This window comes from Diceros bicornis, chromosome 7 (genome assembly GCF_020826845.1).
Source record: "Diceros bicornis minor isolate mBicDic1 chromosome 7, mDicBic1.mat.cur, whole genome shotgun sequence".
Lineage (NCBI taxonomy): Eukaryota > Metazoa > Chordata > Mammalia > Perissodactyla > Rhinocerotidae > Diceros > Diceros bicornis.
This window is the reverse complement of record NC_080746.1, coordinates 31,103,971-31,127,881: the sequence shown is the minus strand read 5'-3', so window position 1 is coordinate 31,127,881 and position 23,911 is coordinate 31,103,971. Positions and strand designations below refer to the sequence as shown.

Below are 23,911 nucleotides of genomic sequence, written 5' to 3'. Positions count from 1 at the left end.
CTTTCTTTAAGAAAAAGAATACCAAATTATAAATATAAAATTAGGTAAGAGGGCCTTGGAAGGGACCTAGTTAGGGAGGGGCCTGAAGCTTAAACTTCATTAGCTTTAAAGTCAGTCCACCACTGCTACCCACGCTTTCCTCTTCCTACAAGTTGGAGATTCACCTGAAGTGCAGTCTGCTAACGTTGATTCAATCATTCAGCAAATATTTACTGAGCACGTCCTATACCAGGGATTATTCCAGTAGCCAGGGATAGCAGGGAATAAAAGAGACAAAGTCTCTATCCTAACAGAGCTTAGATTCTTGGGAGAAGACAGAACATATACAAGTAAAAATAAATGATATAATTTCAGATAGAGATAAGAAAGAATGGTGCACACCAGGCATCAGGGTATACTAAAAAAGTAGTTGTTTTTAAACTCACTTCTTCTCTGAAAATGAAAAGTGCCTTATGAATAAAATGTTTTCAACAATAGTAGGGTCATGCTGTGTCTTGACACATACAGAGTTGTTGAAGAGATTCAGAGCTCACGAAGTAGTTCCTTCTTTAGAACAAGCCTCTTCCAGCTTGGGTGCTTGTATTGAAAACTAGGTACACTATGCTGAGGTCCTTCCTGGGAAAAGACATCAAAATGGGCAACTCAGGTTGAGCCCTCTACAAAAAAGAAGAAATAAATTTTGCAGCAATGAGAGTTTTAGACGGCATCATTACATATGAGCCTTTCACGGGAACATAATCCAATGAGATGTTTCTAAAGTGACTTCAGGAGCAACAGGATCCTTACAAGCCATTTTAATTGATATAGGATGCTTTTGCTTGCCCAAATTATAAGCAAATGAAAAGGCCATGCCAACAAACATCCAACCAAAGCTTGGTAGAAATATGTCACTTAGCAAAAGTAGGAATGATTATATATCTGTAATAAGTTTTAATCACCTCTCAATTCTGGGCCATAGAGTAAGTGGAGGATCTGACATTTTTAAAATGTAGAAAAACAGTTTTCATAACATTTAATTTTCCTAAAAGACAGCATGCTCCAAAAGTATGCCATCCAAGGCCTCTAAATCCAAGGAGATAACAGGTTATTTACTGAAAATCTGTATCAAATATGTAATAGGTTAAACCCCCTACACACATGACAGGATTTTTTTTCACAAATCTTTTACTGATCAACCAGAAAGAGTAATTTTAAAAAATGATCAAGTGACAAAAGAGAATGTTATCATTACCTAAGTCAAATTAAGTTGTAAATGAAAAAGAAAACCAATGCTGGTTAAACACAGCTTTTTCCCTTCCATGGCAGAGAAATGAAGTGTCAGCTGCTGTTTTCATAAGAAGCTTCTCAAATATCAGAAATTTTGCACCTGGCATATAAACTGAGTAGCCTGGTTGACTGCACGTTTACCAGATGATTGTAAATTTTTTAAAACAAGAGAATCCATGAAAGTAACCAGAAACATCAACAGTATCTATGTTGATATAATAAGAAAACAAAACATAAACCACATAAAACTTGCTCATGCAAGGTTACTAATCCCCCTAAAAAATGACTCAGTCAATTTCAACACATTACAACAAAGAGCTAGAGAAGTAGCTTTCCTAAATTAAATATTTTTTTTATGTTAGAAAAAGACCAATAATCACTTGTATTCATCTTAATAAATGATCTTAAGACACTGTGCTGTCCAAATCTGGTAGAGACTAGCCACATGTGGCTATTAAGTATTTGAAATGTGGCTAGTCTGAAATAGGATGTGTTGTAAGTATAAAATGCATACCATATTTTAAGATTCAATATGATAAAAAGAATATAAAAAGAAATCTTAATTTTTAAAAAGTATTTATTAAACATTGAAATGATAATATGTAGATTGGGTTAAATAAAATATATTAAAGTTAATTTCATGTTTTTCTTTTTAATTTTTTATGTGGCTAGCAAAAATTTTTAAATAATATTGGCTCACATTATATTTCTATTAGACAATAACGGCCCAGAGTAGCAAGAGTTGGGTTCAATTTTGGCTACGGGAATTCAACTGGAATTCTCTGATTCTGTCCTAAATTCCAAATTTCCAATAATCCTAATATTTGCAAATATCTCATCTAGATATATCTTTTCTATGTCCCATCACCTAACATATAATATCATTATTGCAGTAACATATCATGTTACATCAGCATACTCTCCACACTAACAAGTACTCTGCGGACGGCAGCTATTATCACGTAGTTAGTTAACAAAGTATTATTACCACATCACTTTCAATGCTTTTGCCCCAGTACCTAGTATAGAAACTGACACATAGTGGACTCACAACAAAAGTTTGTGGAATAAACAAATGAATAAAGGTATGAGCCAACAAATGCATAAATGACACATTTGGGTTAAGGGAAAATTTTAAGAATCAGTGAAAATATAATGAAATAGGATCATTGCCTTTTTCATCATGTCAAGACTTAATCTTATCTGAAAAAGAGATATGGTTTGGAGCTAGAATTCTCAAAATATTCTGATATGGAAGTAGGGAAAAAGTAAGGTTTGTCTTACTAGAGAATTTTCAAAGGCAGAGATCTAAATGCACCATTAAACTGTCAATATAGATTTAATGGTCAATGAAATTTTATAAATGGTTAGAAAACTAGGCCCAACAAATAGGCAGTTCAACTATTTATCTTTCATATCAAAGACCCCTTATTAGTTTCCTGTGGGTGCTGTAACTAATTGCCACATACTTATTGGCTAAAAACAACACACATTTATTTCCTTATAGTTCTGGAGGCCAGAAGTCTGAAAGCAGTTCAAGGAGCCAAAATCAAGGTGCTGGCAGGGTTGTGCTCCCTCTGGATGCTCTAGGGAGAATCTGTTCCTGGCCTCTTCCAGCTTCTGGTGGCTCCTGGGATTCCTTGGCTTGTGGCTGCATCACTCAAATCTCTGCTTCTCTGGTCACATTGCCCTCTCTCCTTCTGCCTACGTCAAATCTCCTTTGTTTTCTTTCCTATAAGGACACTTGTGACCACATCAGGGCCCACCCAGATAATCCAAGATAATCTCCCCAACTCAAGATCTTTAGCTAAATCACATCTGCAAAGTCTTTGCCATATAAGGCAGCATTTAGAGACACCAGAATTAAGACAAGACATCTTTGGGAGCCATTATTCAGCCTACTACAGACCCCAGTACACAGTTTTCCAATCTGCCCTAAAGCACTCACTAAAAATGATCATTTTTGTATACCACTTTGCAATTTTTATTAAAGCTGGAAGAACACAACCAGATTTGTCTATGTAGCAATTATGTGCTATTGTACACCCATAATTGACTATTGTTTCACATCTTGGTAGTGAGCTGCAGATTTCATGTTCCTACACTTCTAGATGCTCACCACTCTGCCCTTGTCTCCTTAGGATCTCACAAACTGGAACATTCTTAGAGGATGACTTCTCACTTCTTATATCATAATAATGCTTTTGTCTCCCCAAATAACTTATTTTTGATAAACCCATTCACCCGGCAAGTAATGAGACTCCATAGACTTCCTGCAAGTCTAGAGTGGCCAACTAGCTGGCTGTGTGCTCAAAGCAAATTTGTCAACAATGGCTGCGCACATGCAAATGTCACTCAAAAATGATTTCTGACTAACCAATGTTTCTAAATTGGATTTTCATGAATTTTACTCATGCACACAAACTAGATGCATAAAGGGTACAATGCAATAAAACAGTCATGTAAATTGTTTCTTTTAATTATATCTAAAACTTTTTAAGATCATATAGACTAGAATAGCTGTATATCAATGACAGATTACCATTATTCTTAATTTTTTCAATATATTTGGAAAATATGAAATTTCCCTAGTTTAATTTACAGTCCCAACCAAGAAAGGGAGTAAAAAAAATATGATGCACAAAGCTGTCTTTTTTCTACTGCCATCCAGTGGTCAAATAATCATGTTGCATATCACGTATTAAAAAGTTAAGTCATAATGGGTTGGTAAGTGAGCCCACATATTTGCTTTTATGGTTCAGGAACATTTACCCTAACATCTGAACACACAAAAGAAAGTATGACTCCCAGTTCTACAATTAAAAGTTACTTCTCTGCTCAAGTTTTAATTAATAATAATAGTAATAACCAATAAGAGATTTGTATTTCAATCTTCAAATAATATTGTGCTCAACAACAGCTTAACCAATACATTTTTTCTGAATTAAATATTAGAACAGATGATTTATGGTTATAATTTGGTCAACAGGACAGAGTCTTCCAAAAAAAAAATCCTGGGTCACATAATGGTGGCACTCAGATGACACTGCCTTGCCCTATGCTTATTCACATACATATTTTATCTCTTTAGCCAAAGTCTGAGCTTTAACAGAGTAGAGACTGTGCATGAGGCTTAACTGTTTCTACCTCAGTGCCGCATCCAAAGCTTTGCACATAGTCAGTACTCAATAAATATTTATCAAATGAATGAGTAGTGTTTATGTTTACTGCAGTAGGGTTTGGTGAAAAGTAGTAAACTAAAGAATTGAATCAAAACAATATAAAGCCCCAGTGGCTCTTATCAGTGTATATGAATAATTTCCCCATATGCTGTACTTAAACTAAACTCCAAATAGCTCTCACTCTATTCTCTTTTTTTTAAATTAACAACTGTCTAAATATCCTTTAATTCTATGTTTAGAACTTCAACGAACTTTTTATGCTTACAGGAAATGTATAATTTTTTATTCCATTCAACAGCAACTCTTTTGTTTAATCCTCAGTAAAATGACATAGAGTGTGAACATGTTCTCTCTCTATAGATAAATATATAAACAGAATGGAGATGCATTAATCTTTCCTTAACCTTCTATAGTCAATCATCCAGATTGAACCTTAAGACTTGTTTCCTGATCCTTAATTTACTTTTATCTCTTTCTTTTCAGCTTTTATTAAGTAGTGGAAATTTCATGTAAAACTACTCAAATACTAATACTGAAAAGGAAAGGATTCATTCTAGTCAGTCTACGTGTTTTTTTTTTTGGGGGGGAGTTGAAAATTCTCCACATTTCATTGATATTAGTTCACAACTAACCCAAAAATGTCATGTTTATGTCTAGCAGTAGTCTAAAAGTATGTGTAATCTTGTTATTCTCAACAAAGTCTTTTGGAAACACAACCAACTCTTCACACCAAGCCACTGTTTACAATGACTATGAAAACACTTTGCCATGTTACAAGCACTTGAGAAACATCAGGTATTATCATCATACACCCGCAACCATGAATATCACCTACTTTAAAAGCATGGTAATACATAGTTGATTACTTCATGTTCACCGTGCATGCATTTCATGCAAACAAATGTTCTTCTCTTGCTTCCCTGCCTCTAGATTTCATCCACATGGATATTGCACAAACTCCTAAAGCTTAAAGTATCCCCAAATTAATTTTCTATCTCCATGACCTTCCCTTATCTGCTCTTCCTCTTCTATTCCCTATCCTGTTCAATGATAGAACCAGCCACCCAATTAACAGAAACCTGACAGTCACTCTAGCTTCAGAATTTAAACATCCCTTCTTCCAGCAGGAGGAGGCCCTGATTGTGGCTCAACAATCAGTCATAAAGAGAAGACACTGATTGGTTGACTGACTGATCCTTCAAACCTTACCCAGTTTTTACTATGTGCCAGGCAATGCAATGGACAATGAGGATGCTCAGCTGTATTAAATATAGCGAGTATGCTCACATCAGCAGATGTCAAATACGTAAATAAATATCACTATAGGTGTTATGATGGAAATGTGGGATAAATAAACAAGTAGCCAATTCTACCTGGGGAGGGTTGGGGGGTCAACAAAGGCTACACAGAGTGGTACAATTCCTCGATCTAAAATGTGATGCCTGGTCAGAACTTTCACTCAGCAGTTCATTCAAAAACAATTGTGCGGTATCTGGAAGAACAACAAAAAAGGATTAATTCTGTTATGGAATTCAAGACTGGATGAATAACCTAATATTTTAGAAACCAATTATTTTACTCTGAGGCCTACTGAACTGGAAAGTTTAATTTAATAACTAGTTCTAATAATTTTAGTTTTAATTAAATTAGTTTTAATATGCATTTATTAAGAATTCTGAACCCAACAGGATCTAACACAAAATGCCAATAAAGTCCCTGTTAACTTCCCTCTTGACTAACACAAATCTACTAGGTTACCACTGAAAGAATGATAATAGTAGTTTATTATCATCCAGGCTACAATTTTCTTTTCCACAGGTTGTCACAGTAAGGGCTGTCAATTTTTCTCATTGAAATCCATATATACTTAAGCTAATACCACTTCCAGCTTATGATCCTGGTAAACTTATCAAACATATAATCCAAATTTTCCTTTTTGAATCAAGGACATTATTTTAAAAATTCCCAACTTTGCTGGGCTGTAATATAGTAACTCCCTAGCGACATATGCAGATAGGTCATATCTTAGTCCATTCGGGTTTCTATAACAACATACCATAGACTAAGTAGCTTATAAACAACAGAAATTTATTTCCAATAGCTCTAGAGGCTGGGATGTCCAAGATCAAGGTGCCAGCAGATTCGGTGTCTTTTCATGGCTCTCCCATGGTGAAAGGGGCAGATCTCTCTGGGGTCTCTTTCATAAGGGCACTAATTCCATTCATAAGGGCTCCATCCTCATAACCACCTCCCAAAGGCCCCACCTCCTAATACCATCATACTGGGGGATAGGATTTCAATGCATGAATTTAGGGAGGACATAAACATTCAGTCCATTGTAGGGTGGAACTATTTTCACCTTATTTGATAAAAAGCCTAAGCCAGGCTTAGGCTTGTGCTTGCTTAGGTCTTAGGAATGATTTTCAAGCCCTGAAAATATAAGAGGAGGAAGGAAAACTACTAGCTGTCACTTCTCAATGCTAATAGTGTGAATAACTCGAACCAGTCCTGTTCTCCATTCTAATACCATGTTCTGTGGATATGGAAACCACATAAGCAAATGTGATGGAATTGCATGGAAAGTAAAGGAAAGTGGTCTTTTAGTGTCTACCACATGAACTTTATGAACTCATTTATATACTTTATGACACCGATTTTCACTTCTACGTGGATTTGTTGCATATTTATTAGTTTATTTGGTTGCATTTTACACAGCTGAGGTTGCTGAATAGCTAAATTCTGTAAAAGTAGGCTGTTGCTATATTGCTTATTTTTAATGTTTCAGTGAAATGCAGAATGCGTCCGCAGCTTCTCACATTGGGTCTAAAATGACTTGTTCAAAACTAACACAGCACATTCAACCTGTGCTCACAGCTCACACCCAGCAGTTGTCACTGAGCTCCTTCAGTCCAAAGAAGGCATGTTGGATTTCAAATTTCAAAAATCAAGAACCCTAATATACAAGGCCTCAAATCACATTTGGCTCACTCTTATAGGCAAAGTACTGCATCTAAAACTATCTGTCTTCATAAAGACTCTACAAAAAAGTGCTCAAGTGAAAAACTTAAAATCGGAGAAAAGATCACTCCTCATAATAAAAGACAAGCTCATATGTCCATGCTATGGGGCGTTCCCCAGGCCTTCCGGTCTCCCAGTTATACAAAAACTACTAACCTGCACACAGCACAAATCAGAAAATACACAGCATTAATCTATCCATATTAAAGCTAATATATAGATGTCAGCACACCATGAGGAAGGGCAGAGAAAAGATATCTTATTATATGCATCATCGGCACTTGTAAGAAACAAGGCATGCTTCATTCCTGTCCTGAGAAAAAATTGTCGGAAGAAAATATTTCTTCCTGTCTGTGCACTTGTGCACTTTAGAGTCTCATGGGCTTATTCCTTTATTTATGACCTACAGTTGGTCCTGAAATACTGTATGGGGAGGCAGAACATTTTTGCTGCAGCATTTGTCTTGGATTCTTTCCTTTTTGTTATTATATATTATCCCCCTGTAGCTTTTTGCCGAAACTGTCCTTCACATAAAAGTGAATGTCGAAATGCTCCCTTTTAAATTGCCTTAATTCTGAAACGTGGAAGTGTGAAATAACTTAAAATGTTAAACACTAGACAGGTTACTTTTGTGATTGACATTCCCTTAATAAGACCTCAGATAGAGTTAACAATATCTAATATCTGGCGTGCTGAGTGGCAGAGGGGCACCCAGGGGGAGCGGATCTCAGTGATGTCCCAAGGCATCAGGCACCTAACATTTGGAGATTTTGGACAAGGGAAGTCAGTCGTGTCCTCTACTATCATACTAAAAATGAAATAATTCTGTGTCCACATCCCACAGGCAGTGGAGGTGTAGGAAGACTGGCTCTGATCATAGCACTGGCTTGGCTGACTTCTCAGGAACACTAGCATTCAGGATTCAAACACAGAATAGGCCATATCTTTCTCCAAATTAAATCTTTCAATGGCTTCCGATTGCCCTCAGCATAACAGCCAAACTCCCTAACGTTATTTCCCAAGCCTTTCACTAGTGGCCACCTGCTCACCTATGTTTTCACCTCCAAATCTTGGCAAGTGCTTTCTCTCCACCAGGAAATTCCACCCTCCTTCTTCACTGTCCCCAACTTCTTAAATCCTACTCACCCTTCATTCCCTAGTTTAGACATCACTTCCTCCAGGAAGCCTTCCCCAGTCCCTCAAGTCTATATTAGGTATTCCTTGTGAATTCCCATACTCCTGCTGCATTTCCTCCACTAAAGCACCTACCACACTAAACAGTGACTTCACACTTTTTTAACTGTGAAATACTTTTTTTTCAAATAAAAATCATATGATGAATTCAAACAGGTGAAATGGAAATGTGGAGATACATGTGGAATTGTTCTGTTGAAGAAGGAGTGGAGAACCTGTAGCTACACATGTTCTGCCTCCCCACTAGGCCCGCACTGACCTCTAAGGCACTTCTGGAGAATCTTGAGTCTCTCCAGAATGCATCTGAGAGACAACTGCAATACACTGGAACTAAGTACTTATTTGTCTATATTGCCCACTAGACTATAGGCTCCAAAAAGGCAGGAACCATGTATGTTTCATTCATAATGTGCTAGATAACTGAGCATCTAGCACAGAAACTGGCAGATATTAGAGATGCAATAAATAATTGTTGAATAAATGAATAATAGTGACAGTGGAGGTCAGCAGCAGAGCTCAGGATAAAGAACTATTTGTACATTAGTTTTCATCCTTTCATCTTTAGAAGACAGTCCAGATCAAGTAAAGAATGACCTGAAAAGAAATAAACTTAAAAGAGGCCAGGTAGCTCAGACACTAACTCACTTCCACCCTAAAGCCATCTTGACCCTTGGTGAAAGACAAATGCATTACTGAAATGACATGGCACAGATGAATTAGAAATATCCTATGCCTGGTTTGCTTAAAAGATGTTCCTATTTTAATAAGAGGAAGAATTTTATTAAGACGTTCAGGAAGTTCCTTTTTAAGCTAGTCAGATCATTTCAGCAAAGAAAGTTCAAGAGTAAGTTCCAGAAGGAAGATGATTTGCTTTATGACTCAGATCCCAAGGACAGAGACATAAACACGCATATCCTTCCAAACTCTTAGAATGATGGAGTTCTGAGACCACATATACTCAAGAGTCCCGTGTGACAGCATGCTTATCACTGGTGATTAGAGATCTGTGACTCTGGGGACATTGTTCCATTGTTTGACTTAATTGTTCTGAAACAATAAGTTTTGCTTTCATTCGCTGAAAGGGAAAATCCTGTAGACAAAACTCAACGAACACACAATGGTCATTACTGTAACTTGCAACTTAGTGGCATCTTCTACTACAGAGTATACAGATACCTGGCTAAACTCGCCTCTTTTTATTCTTTTTGCTGAGGAAGATGTGCCCTGAGCTAACATTTGTGCCAATCTTCCTCTACTTTATATGTGGGTTACTGCCACAGCATGCCTTGATGAGGAGTGGTGTAGGTCTGCGCCTGGGATTTGAACCCACAAGGCCACTTGGCCACAGGGCCAGCCCCTAAACTCATCTCTTTAAACGAACCTCTATAAAATACTATAACCAATGGCAGCAAGTCAAAGTCATGTTGCATTTAAAACACGTAATCACCACTATGCTCTATTAGACTATGAGGCTTTAATACCCTTAGAGTTGAACCAAAAATATAAACACAGAAGTACGTAAGATTTAGACACTAATCTGATTCTTAGCTTTCAGACACTTTAAAAATAATTTGTTCATATTGTCCTCTATTTTGTTGCCTTCCCTTTAAGCTTTGATCTTTGCACCAAAGTCAATGCGCCATCATCAATGATGACAATAGAGACCCATGTTATTTAAGAAACAAGCTTGACTATTTAAAAATCTAAGACCACAATTTTAAAATTGCAGGCCTATCACTAGATAATGATCATGTAATAGACAGTTCAAGTACTGGTATATTAAACAACCAAACAGAACTAAATTTGGAATCATTACCACCAACACCAGTACTTTCTGAAAGCAACAAAAAGTCAAGAAAACAAAGAGTGCATCTGTATTCCTAACCTCCTAAGCAGGAAGTTCTGTCTAGTTAGATGTAAAAATAAGTAAGTAATACTGTCAGTTAATTGCTACCTTGACACTTCTTGATCCACACTCTGAGCAACACCAGTTGTGGCCAGCTATTACAAAGCACCAATTATACAGGCACTAAAATAAGAACATGTGGATGCTATTAATGAGTTAAGATTTTCTCTGTGCCAAGAGATGGATCAAGAATGGGTATCAAAAGTAAACCAGTTTGAGAAAGAATAATAAATATGACACAAGGAAGTATAAATATCCAATTAAGTACTGCAAACTATTAATATTTTAATCCTTCTTAGCTATAAAACCTAATTTCCTCCTAGAGAAAGGGACCAAATTCAACCACCCTCCTCCACTAGATCACCTCTAACCATTCTGCAGGTGCTGAAAAGGGCTCTGTAGATACCCATTTTAGAACAAGAACACATTGTGATAAAGAGTTCTGGAAGGCCAGGAGATAGCAGCAGACCAGCCTCCTACACTGGTGGGAGGAAAACTATCATTTATCAAGCCTAACACTTTATTTCCATATCATTCCTTAGCTACTCCAGTTATCTGGAGCTATTAGGTACAGGTAAATGGAAAATAAGTTTTTTTGTATCAGGCTGGACAGGATCCAACACACCTCAGGCCCAGGACAGGATGCCTGCCCTCCTTGTTCCTTTCTGGATGCCACTATTAGGTAGCAGCTAACAGGGTCACAGGGACAATCAATGGCACTCAAGTGTGAAGACAGTCCCATCATTAAATAACGGTTTCTAAACTCCTATTCAAGGGGCATGTCTAACTTTTTGTTGTGATTTCCGACCATCTGCAATCTGAGGGGTAGATCTTCTAAAGACCCTAAATTAACGTTTGGAAACTTTGATCTTCCATCTTTCCCCTTATATTCCACGTCCCTGTCCTCTCCAAGTTTACACCTTGTCTTAACCTGATAGTCAAAAGAGCAAGAATGTTATCCTCTTTAATGAGCCTAATATTAAGGAACTTTGGGAAAGCAAGTTGAAAACGTCTGGAGTCAGAACAAGGGTTTGATTTAATAAGTTATTACTTTCTCTTGTCAACTCAACTGTTGCCATTAAGATTTTCCAGACAACGTCTAGACTTTTTCAAAGACCCTTTATTCTTACTGTCTCACCAAAGCTCTACAGCAGTGTTTCTCAATCTTTTTTTCATTATCATCAATCCCCCCTTAAGGAACCTTTTTAGACTTTTTTTTCCTAATCACCTCCCTCCCTATGAAATGTTAATGCTACAGATATACTGTATATCTGTTTTATGTACTGGCCCTTTGGAGGACCACAAACCATTGTAATAGCTAAGATTTTTTTCTCCTCCTAAGATCCGATTTTGCTCCTTTGGGGCAATATTGCCTCTCTCTGAGAACGCATGCCCTATAACACTTAAGAATAAGATGCCTTTTGAAAATTCCCCACATTAACAACCCATTATGAGTGTTAACTTTTTTTACTCTGTATATAACACTGTTTTTTAATCTAACTACCTTTCCCCCCTTCCTATTCTTGTTTACAAAATGAGTTTGACATTGAGGAAAGTATTGAGCAATCTGAACTAATCAAAATGTGTGAGTGTGTGTATGTACTGTTGGTAATTGCAAAACAGCTTTAGCTAAAATATGAAAAAATTAAATCCAGGGTAGTTTTCAAAATTTTGATTAAAAAAACACATTTCTCATATAGACTAGACAGATGTACAGAGTTTTAACAATGGAAACTAAACTGAGATTATTCTTTTCCAAAAAAAAATTATGAGTTGCATGACTTGGTTTTAGTTGAAATCTTGGGTTACTGGGCAATGGTTACATACTTTTCATTTTCTGTCCTTGACTTCTTGTAACTGATACTTGGGAGGCTAAGGATTACAAAATTATGGCTATGAAGTCATACAAATTATAAATGGCATTTTACTTTATGCAGCTGAAAGGGCATCTAAAGTGCAAATATTAACAAATCTAAACACTCAACTAGAAGATCATCCCTTAACATTAATGAGTGAAGTAAGACTATAAAAGTTTTGTCTTGAGCCTAAACCTTTTTTTTTTTTTTTAAGTTTAGTAAGAAAATTTTGTGCTTTAACTAAGATGGAGGGTTATTAAAAATGCACTGCTGGACTATTTTACATAAAAACATTGTGATAAATTAATTGCATAAATATAGGGGGTCTTCTGGCCTGGAGGTGACTCTCTGGCTTCCCTGTAGCCCTTCCACACACTTACAACACTTCAGATGACTTGAGCACACTGAAATCCACAATCTACTTATCAAAAAATATAATAATTTTTTTGTGTGTTTCAAAGTCCAAAAGCCTTTCAGTGAAGTCAAATTTAGAACATACCAAGAGAGAAACTGATAAGGGAATAATATGGCTAATATGAATTTACCAGAGAACAGCCAAATGTTGCCAGGTCAAACGGTGAAGTCATTAAGAATAGCTTGGTGATCTCCTTAGGGGATGTGTTAGAACTTGAAGCAAGCAGAGGGAGAGAAAGATATTATTGATGAAGGAAGAAAGCAAAAACCTATGGGTCTGTTCAGGTAGATGGCAGAAACAGCTGCAAATGACTGGAAACATCAGCTGTAATGGAGAATTGAGGAATAAATCAACTTCAGATCTTGGTGGAGGCCCAGAAAGTAAATCAACTCAATTAAAGTCTCTGGGACCCAATGACCCAGGTGTCCTCCAGAGTAAAGAAAAACAAACAAGCCCGCTGGGACCTTGCTTAGGCTAGCTGTTTAAAGAGCTTTGCTTCTTGCAAACAGTTGGAAAGCCTTCTATGCAAAGAAACGAATAGCAGAAGCCTGGGTCCTCTGTGGTACGCTTGAAACCCCAGAAGCCCTATTCTCCCAGACTCTGAGTTTCTGAGCCACGCTCCACCCCAAAGGGAAAGTCACTTCGGGGACGGAAAGGGCAACATATTGCACACCGCCTTCTCCTCAAAATAAATAATATATAATAAAGTTTTCACTGTTTCATATATGCGGGACTGAAACGCATCATTCCCTCCCCGCCCCCCCGCCAAAAAAAAACCAAAAATAAATCACCCAGAGGAAGCCACTCTTTGAGTTCCTCCACCTACGAGAAATGCCCCATCTATCAGAGTTTCAAGTTCAAAAGATTAAGAGCCTGACCGAGGGGCGGCGCAGACTGCAACTTTTTGCAACTCCGGGATCCTGGTATCAGTGACAATTGGTCACCAAAATGACTTCTCTAGGGTGCAGCGAGATGAGCCACCTGACCCATCCGATCCCCTCCAGCACGCGTTCCACTCCGGAAGAAGGGGCTCTCTCAGGACTGGGGACGAGCACGAGACACCCCCAACCCCGCCACAATGCATTCACCAGAGTTCACTTAAAGCATTTTAGAAAGCAGGAAACAACAATGACAACTAAAAAATGTAATTTTTAAATTAAACAAATAATAATAAAATCTGAGTCTCTTACCATCTCGCCTGAGGTTGGCGTTGCGCAAAGCTTTAATGGATGCGCTCTGCGGAATTGCAGAAGCGTCCCGATAGCTGCAAAAGTTTGCGCAGACTAGAGTGTAGATGAGGATGAGCCGGTGCATTGGGATCAGCGACCCAGGGACCGCGTCGCTCCACGAAAAAGCCAGATCCGCTCCCGGGTCGGACGCCACGCCGCGCTCTCGCCGCCTGCGCTCGCCCAGAGATGGCCCGGGCCGCTGTGCTAATCGCTGAGCTCTCCCCAAACTTCCTGCATGCTGAACTTTCTGAGCGCGTGTGGGTGCCGCACTTCCTTGTGGTGCTGAGAGTTGATAAATGGTGACGGGACAAACAACAGGTTGACGTTTGTTCGCCCCCTCCGGTGGCCAGCAGCTGCAGCACAGGCTGCAGGGGGCGGGCGGCGCGGCGTCCCCGGGCAGGCGAGCGGAGCGGCCGCGTCCTCCGCCCCGGCGCCGGCGGCGGCCCCCGAGCTGCGCGCACTCCCGCTCCCGGCAGCGGCGCGAGCACTCCAGCTCCCCGCGCCCCGCCGAAACCCGCTCCGCCACTGAGCATGCCCAGTTTGACAGTGGGCCAGGACTCTTCCCACCTCCCCGGGGTTAACCTTTGTCCTTAGACTAGAAAGGGAGCGGAGAACAAGGTGGCCACGAGGCAGTGGAAGAGGGTAGAACCCCAGTACTTCTCCAGAGGTGACTGGTTCATCCACACACAAGACAGAGCTCACCCTTGGTGATGGTGGAGTTTGGGGAGGGGACTGGAGTTGGACGTGTTTAGTTTACGAATAACCAAAATCAGATTCTACTTAATCGAGATTTGACTATGTGAAAAAGTGGAAAAGCACAATGGCAGAGGAGCTCGATTCTGAGCTTCCTTTGAGTTCCAGTAGGTGTGACCTTAGCTGAGTCAAGGTTAATTTCTCAGGGGAAAAACAGCCCGGCCTTTCTATGTCACAGGGCTCTAGGTGTGAAAGGGCCATGTGGTGAAGTGTGCAATAAATCGTCAAGGGCAGTTTTCGTCAGAGGCATTTTATATGCCCCATCCCCACCCCCAGCACAGCAGATGTGCTAGAGGTCAGGGTGGGCTTGGGCAGGGACTGAGTGGCAAGGTGAAGAAGTTGGGGGAGAACACTGTGTTGTCTTCACAGTCCGGTAGGGAGAGGCAAGGAACGTCCAGGCCTTTGGGCCTCCCTCCTCTGAGTATCTGGAAGCTCGGAGGTCCAGAGGGACTGCCTCTGGATTCCAGGAACTCTACATCGTGCATTTGTCTCCCGCTGGGTAGGGCACTATATCTGGAGCAGGAGTGGGTGTAGACTGCTGCTCCCTAGCTTTGTCACCTTGAGGAAGTCGTTCTCTTGAGCCTCGGTTTCTTTACTTGTAAAAGGAAAGTAGCAATTCTTAGTATGGTTGTGGTGAGAATTACATGAAATAATTTTAGTACGTATATTGCTTTGCCTGAAGCTGAGCCAAATCCAAATTTACATAATTTCTCAGCTGCTCCCCTATGAGATCTAGAAGAGACATTTTCCAGTTTCTTTCAGGCCTTCCAGCTCCTGAAAGTATGGAGTGTGAGTAGTAAGCAATATCCATACATAGAAAGCTGGAAATGGCTGAGAAGGGTAGGAAGTTCAGCAAAATATAAACTTGAGTGATTACACCATGGAACGCTGACTAGGATACATGTGCTCTTTCCACATACTCAAATATTAATGTGGTTCATCTCTTGGCATTTTTGTCTAAAACAGTGTTTTACAAACTGCAAGTTTGTGTGTTGTGAAATCTATTTCAAGATCAGCATTATTTTTTTTAAGATTATTTTTTAGAGCAATTTTAGCAGAATCGAGCAGAAGGTACAGAGATTTCCCATATAGCCTCTGCCCCCACACATGTGTAGCCTCCTCCATCATCAGTATCCCCCACCAGAGTGGTACATTTGTCATGTAATGGGTAATGTAACCTACATTACCCATCATAATGGCCCAAAATTTACATTATGGCACACTCTTTGTTACATATGGTACACATAAAGGTAACATTATGGTTCACTCTTGGTGTTGTACATCTCTTAGGTTTGGGCAAATATATAACAACACATATTCATCATTATGGTATCATAGAGAGTATTTTCACTTCTCTAAAAATCCTCTGTGCTCCAGCATTATGCTTTAAATAAATAGAATGGAATACAATAGCTTAGAGATTTAATTATCGGGGTTCATTGAAGATAACGTTAAATATTGTTTCATGAATATTTTGTTTCAAATACACACATGCACAGTGATATAAAAGTTATTTCTGTAGGATGTGATCAAAAAAGTTTGAAAGCCACTGGAAAAAGTCAGATGACATTGTCTCAAAATATAAACAATCTCTGAAAGAGGCACCAAGAAGAGGTTTGCATTCGATCATTTATTCATTCAACAAGTATTAATTAAGCATTAGATTTTCCCTTTTTCAATGCCCTGGTCTAAAGACCCTGAGGATAAAACAGCGAACATGAGAGATAAGGTCTCTAATGCCTTGGAGTTTACACTCTAATGGAAGAAAGAGACTGTAAACAAGTAAATATATATCTATATTAATATGAGAAGAGGGTCAGAAATTGATGGGATAGGAGTGGAGGCTAATTAAAATATATGATGCCATTTTTAAAATGTGAATGGAAATGTTCATTAAATTTCATACCTAGCTCTTGACATGAGAATATAGGAAAAATGAGAAAATGTGCAAATGGCTTATGTTATTATGACAAGTATCAAAACACTAGAGGATTATCTCAATATCTTGTATAAAATAGTGAATTTAAAGTATTCAAAATAGTGTTGTCCATGATACTAATACTATGCACTCACAAGGTGTTGTGAATTCATAACGTCAAAATTTTAGCTGAGATTAGTAAAGGACATCACATATAATCAGCATGTTCTTGATCTTTACTGTCAGTAAATATCCAAAATCAACAATAAAATCAAAAAATTAGGGAGCTGTGCCTAACCAATTGTTCTGAACCTGGTTTTCAACATTACCTAATAATTAATTCTTACAAATTGGGTTGATTACATCAACTAAGGTATCATTGTTCACAGAATACATGTTTAATAAAAATATATTGAGAGAGTGGGGCAGGTCCGGTATCAAGATAAAAGATAAGATTGATTCAGTTTATTTTTCACATATGTCTTAAACTAACTTACCAAAACATTGAATTTGCCACTACTTTTGAAATGCCTATAGGTCAGTTAGAAGAACATGAGCCAACACAATGAAGTCAGATTTATAAATATTTAATACTATTCAGAATAATATAAATCAGCTATTCTATATTTAGCCATTGTTCAATGACGTTCATATTATGAGAGCAACTTATACTAGGTCTATGTAAAATGGCATTTATCACAAGCAAATATTCTAACAGTAATGATTTGATAAAAGCATAGGTTAGGATGTGACACTATTTTTATCATATAAATCTTTTCCTTACATTAATAGGACACAAGAATGGTATTTTCCATTATATTGTCAAATATGCTTGATTTCTTTCACTAACTCATAAAAGCCACGGTGGAAAAGAAATGAAACATAGCATGAACTTTTTGAAGACTTCTCATTTCTGTAAGTGGCTCACACCAGTGCTTTTTTTAAAAATTTAACTTCTACCAACCTTTAACTTATAACTCATTGCAGGACTTTTCTCTTGACTGTAGTAGTCGTATTATGAAGCCTACCCCATTCAAAGAGGACATCCCTCTGTTATTCATCCTCTACTCACTAGATCTCAGAAAAAGCAAAACACTGTGACACGAAATCCTAATTTCTGCTCTGCTTCTCACCTATTGAGCTTGGTCAATATTGAACTTTTGTGGGACTTAGATCCTAAAATGGAAGTGTTATACCAGATTACCTTCAAGACTTCTTTCAGAAATCTATATATTTTGTGTTATGTTTTAAATCTTGCCGTCACTCATAATTTTCCACCATGTGCTATATGTGTAGCTTTATCAAGCTCAAATGCATTTTAAATAATTGTTAGCAAGTCCAGTTATATACAAAAATAAAAGTTTTCTACAAATTTTAATGAGCTGTTATTTTGAAACTTCAATAACTAATATATTTTTATATTTAATATATTTAATATCATTTTATTAAATGATAGCTCAAAGGTTGGTTTATCATCTAACATTGTTACTTTTATTTTCAAAATTGTATTTTCTTTTAAAGAAATTAATGGTTCAAATGTATAAAAACATAGATAAGGAGAACATGTTTTAGTGGTAGAAATAACTAAATAGATGAAATACAGTTGATTAAAATTATGACAAATTTAGAAAAGAGATAAAATTAACTCTGATGCTTTAAGACATTTAGCAAAATGATTTTGACCTATGATTTGGCTCAGAAAACTGGATTAAACTTAGTTTATTTTTGAAATTGAATAAAAGATAATGTTTGAATATTTCATGCCAAAGAATGGAATTAAATATTCATAAGATGACAAACTGTCGTCAATTTTCTAAATAGTTCTGAACGATTTGAAAGACCTAGAATACCAGCATGGTTACAGAATATTTATATCAAGTGTGTGCAAAATACATTATTAAATTATGTTGAGTCATCAAGAAGCACACCATTTTTAACCCATCCAATGACTGTCTTTTTTTTGTGTGTGTGTGTGTGAGGAAGATCAGCCCTGAGCTAACATCCATGCTAATCCTCGCCTTTTTGCTAAGGAAGACCGGCTCTGAGCTAACATCTATTGCCAATCCTCCTCCTTTTTTTTTTTTTCCCCCCAAAGTCCCAGTAGATAGTTGTATGTCATAGTTGCACATCCTTCTAGTTGCTGTATGTGGGACGCGGCCTCAGCATGGCAGGAGAAGCGGTGCGTCCGTGGGTGCCCGGGATCCGAACCCAGGCTGCCAGTAGATGAGCGCATGCACTTAACCGCTAACCCATGGGGCCAGCCCAATGACTGTCTTTTAACTACTAAAGTTATCCTTTTGTTAAACTCTTTCATATTTTTAACTTTATTTGCCACATATATCATATTTATCCTTTTATTCCCATTATTATTAATAGTAAAATAAGATGTAGAAAGACTTTAAGCATCTTTTCTTAAAAGCATTACGTTCTCTGTGTTTAAAGAAGAAGGAAATGACTCTGAAATTAGAGCTCTTTGGAGGATTGAAACTTATTGATTTCTTTAATTTGTTTCAAAGCAGCATCGTTTACTCTTCTTTCCAATTATTGGTGAGGGAGCCCATGCCCTGAGCATTGCCTTTCCTTAACAGGCCATGGCACTGAGTTCCTTCTTGTTAAGTATTTATCTTTAAAACTGTAATTTCAATGGCACATACCATAAAAATACAAGACAACTGGTAGTGATGTTCTTTTCTACTTGGTAGACTCAAATGTAAGCCTATTTCTGTTTTCCAGGTCCTAATTTGAAGAAAATCATAGTACACGATAATACAAGCATAAGCCCACATGTGTTCAATTTACACTACACTCTATTATTTACTCTATACATAATGTGTATATACAATCACCACATATTACCTAGATTCCTACATAGCAGTGTCAGATACAATCTGTCCAGCTATAGTGCTGCCACATTTTGAGCACTAACTTACAGATCTAATCTTTTAAAATTGGTTGCAGGTGAGACATCAGTTTGACTTTCTGACAACAGGTCCAGTCAGTCGATCAGGTAGTCTGTTCTGTCAGGCATTAGTTTTCCTTTACTTCATTGAGTTAGCTAGTGATTCAGCTTAATAGAATGAGTCATTGTTATAAGTCTATCATATAAGAGAATCTCTATATCTATAACTTTTCTTCAGCTTAGTTACGTTTTTTATTTCCATTTATCCATTCTTGAGCTGCATTATCTAAACTTAAGGTTTCAAAGATGAATATGTTGCTTAAACTGCAGGATTTCTTAATTGATCCAGGATATCTGCCAGTTTCCTTTAGAATTCTGCACTTTTATCTTTATAAGATTGGCTTGTATCCAGGGAACTGTCATACGTTCAGTTCTCTTACTTTGCCATTTTTTCAGCAAGAAATTGGTGTTCAGCTCTGTAAATGTTTCTTCCCTTGAGTGAGAGTTTTAATTCAATCAAGAAAATTTTTTCTTATGTTTATATCTCTTGGAATTCCATGTTACACATTTATTCTCCTTTTCAGTCAAGCCAATATTAAATTTATTAATAAGACAATATTTAAAACTTGAATGAGTATTTAACCCTTATTAATGACTAGATTCTTTTTTTTCCTCCAACTAATTTAACCTTCAGAAGTGTTTTCTCTTCCATCAAGTTGTTGCTTTTAAGAGTTTGAGGTTGACGCCATCTTTTGTGGTCTAAAATCTTGATTATCTTTTCAGACGTCTCTACTTCTATTTGTCTGGTAAATAAAATAAAACTGCACTATGGAAGAGAAATAAGTATTGAAAGTGTTATGCAAAATGAATAATATAGTTTACATCAAATAAGCTAACTTGTGGTAGAAAAAAAATCACATCATTAGATACTGACCCTGATTCTTCTCTTAGATTTGTTTTTCCAGGCCACAAGGAATTTGTTTCCTGAGTAAAGACTGGAAAAGTCCCTCATTTGAAAATTTTAAACTTCTACAAAAGGGAAACTGTTTTGGTAAAGGGCAGACAATCTTCGCTAGTCTCATCAACATAATCTTCTGAGTATTTTTCAATATTAGCCAGCCTAGCTAATTAAAGAATCCTCAAGTGACCCTAAAGTGTAATATAATGTAGCGTCTTTGAAAGGTCATGACATATGTTCCATGATTATATTCTTTATCTTTGAGCATAAGTCACTTTCAAAGCTATGAAAAGCCACCTCTGGTTGAAACTGTTTGTTGGCCATTTCTGTTTTGGAGTTGGCTGGATTGAAACTCTAAACCTTTCAGGAAGCTTTGAAGGAATAAGCAAGCTTATTGACTTCATGTAGAACAATCAATGAGATGCAGTCTCAAGAATGGACTGGACAAAGTGAAGAACAATAAAAATGTGCCAAGGAAAAGATACGGGAAACCTCAGGAAAGAAGTAGGTCATTTCAAGGTAATGAAGGCAAAAAAACATCTGTCTAACTTATAGTTCCTTAAATTACTTAGCTTTAAAATCCGTCTGAGTGCCATATATAAATATAGAATAACTAATATGCATACCGATGAAGCCAAAAGAACAGTGAAGTATCTGTGTGGAAACCACGTCTTAAGAGTTATGAAGATAAAGGCCTGAGATATGTGCGTGTGGAGGGAGTGTTGGAGTAGGAGTGAGGGGTGCAAAGGGACATAAAAATGGTCTTTAAGTACTTAGGATGTGAAGATCTGTTATATGAAAGAGTAAACTGTTTCTCCTCTATACTGCATATAGAACCAATGGATGGTATAGGAGGCACATTCTAATTAATACACTGTTTAAAAGAAAGTAATTTGATCCGTTTGAGTGAAATGAATTGCATCTTATTAAGACAGAAGTTTTTGTGTTTTTTTTAATTACTAAAAGCATTATCATGGGAACTGCATAAATATCAGGAGTATTGAAAATGAAGCTACTTAATTAAGGATAAATTTTAAAAGGCCTTAAAGGATTTTTTTCCAACTCTAGGATTCAATGATCATATCTCCCCCAAGATTATTTAGTTTTTGAACAATAATCCTATCATATACAGCACATCTGAGAATTTGTAATAGTTCTATTTCAGATTCGTCCCAAAAAGCTTTTAGCTATTAGAAGTGTTGTCTAGAACCCCACTAAGGCACAGCAGCATTCTTAAGATGGTCCTAAGGCATTTACAGGGATTATTTTATACTGAGAATGAAAAATATGCAAATTAATTTTCATCTTAATCTGGCCAACATCCTGAATAGTGCTATGACTACACATATACTTTTCCCTAATGCATTAAAGTTGATGTAATCATTTTTCTAGCACAATATTAATTTTAACAAACTCAGGAAAGTAGTTGAATTCACTTTTAAGGCCAAAAATAACTGCAGAAAATATGAAAATATTAAGGCCAATAAAATCCGGTATAATTTTTTTTCATGTTGTTTGAAAAATAACTTACTCAGCAACTTGAAGGAACTGTAATAAAACTGAGGAGCAATCTCTGAACAGTCAAACGTGGTGTTCCAAAGACCTTTCTGGAAAGTCTGTGTACTTTACTCTGCGGGAAAACTTTAGGCTCTGATTCAGAGCTGGCTTGGTCTTACTTTGGACATAATTTTAACCAACTCAAATATCTGGTTTCTCCATTAAGTAGCAAACTGGAGAATGGAACATCAAGAATAATAAGGCAGAATTGAAAGTAATGGAAGATTTTTTAAAAAATGTATAAAAAGAAGAACCTAAAACTCAACATGGCAGTCTATAGTTATTTACTATGCTTGTAAACAACCTGATATATCTTTTGGGGGCTCATGGATATCTACAGACTGTTTCATTAATTAAAACATAATCATGGTGCTAAATTATTATAAAAGTTTTTTAATTCTATTGGCTATATTCTATTTAACATGGTAAAGTTTAATTGCCAATATGGAAATTTACTGTAAAATCAGTTGACTATTAATGATGTGATATATATGTATGTGCATACAAGTTAACTCCAATTTAAACCCAAGCAATAGTTGGTTAGCATTTGTGGAAAATTCTTTGTTAGAAATCAACACCGCAGAAGTTGAGTGTTTAGTGCCTCACATATCTTTATTCAAATATACACATGAGGATTTCGTTAATTTATATAAGCAATACTAGAAATGATTTTTAATTAGTGAAATGAACGGTGTCCCATATATGTAGTTGGTATGAAATATTGGCCAGGCCCCCTCTTCTTAAATGAATGAGATATAAGAATTCAACAAAGCCAGCAGCTGAACGTCTTTGGAGCAGAGCAGCGTCTTGACTGGAGCCCCATTGGATCTGCATCCTCCCACGTCACAGAGTGGCTTGTCTCCTGACCCAGTTATAAGGCCAGCTAGTCCCACTGCCAGGGACCACTGAGTTCACCTCAGGGTAAGTCTGTCATGCGACGTGCTGGTTGGAGTGCCTGAGTAGAACTGAACTGTCCCCAGGTGCCAGAGCAGGTATAAGAACCAGCTACTTGTTTTGAACTTGCTTGCTAATAATGTTTATGTTTGGCATGTATGTGCTTCTATCATAATATAACAACTGGTAGGAAAGTTGTAGGCAAGAGAACATTAATCTTCATCTACCTTAACTGCCAGAGACAATCAGTATTTACCCAAAAAGATTAGAATTTGTGGGGTTGGCCTGGTGGCGCAAGTGGTTAAGTGTGCGCGCTCTGCTGCCGCGGCCCGGGGTTCGCCAGTTTGGATCCCGGGCGCGCACCAATGCACCACTTGACAAGCCGTGCTGTGGCAGCATCCCATATAAAGTGGAGGAGGATGGAAACGGATGTTAGCCCAGGGCCAGTCTTCCTCAGCCAAAAAAAAAGGGGAGGATTGGCAGATGTTACCACAGGGCTGATCTTCCACGCGCGCGCACACACACACACAAAGATTAGAATTTGCTTCATGGCCATATTGGCTTAGGTCAGTTTACAACACAAACATATATTATAGACTTGTATAACCAAAAACTGCATGATAGAAGGCAAATAATTCTATACATAAATAAGATTCCATTACCTTAAAATTTACATCATAATCATCTCCTTCTTTGATAAGACTGGATATATATGGAGTTATCTATATTAAAATCACATTCAACCCTAGATTTCCAGAAATTTAGAGTGCCACATAGCAAAGACAAGACACTCAAAGACACCTGCAAAGAATATTAGCTAACTGTAAGTGTCCTTTTTCAAAGGGTGTTTCTCAAAGCACAAATCT

The 23,911-nt window shown here is 37.4% G+C and overlaps 1 protein-coding gene across 2 annotated transcripts in view; it reads right to left on the bottom strand.

Moving 5' to 3' along the window:
- The window catches only part of PDGFD (platelet derived growth factor D), a 216,451-nt gene extending 201,995 nt beyond the window's left edge, over positions 1 to 14,456 (bottom strand). Inside the window, exon 1 of one of the 2 annotated variants that reach the window (XM_058545325.1) lies at positions 14,028 to 14,456. In XM_058545325.1, the coding sequence (XP_058401308.1) occupies positions 14,028 to 14,151 (124 nt within the window). In that variant the 5' untranslated portion in view covers positions 14,152 to 14,456. The remainder of the gene's footprint in view (positions 1 to 14,027) is intronic. The other variant, XM_058545324.1, reaches the window with a different exon arrangement.
- Positions 14,457 to 23,911: the final 9,455 nt, after the last annotated feature.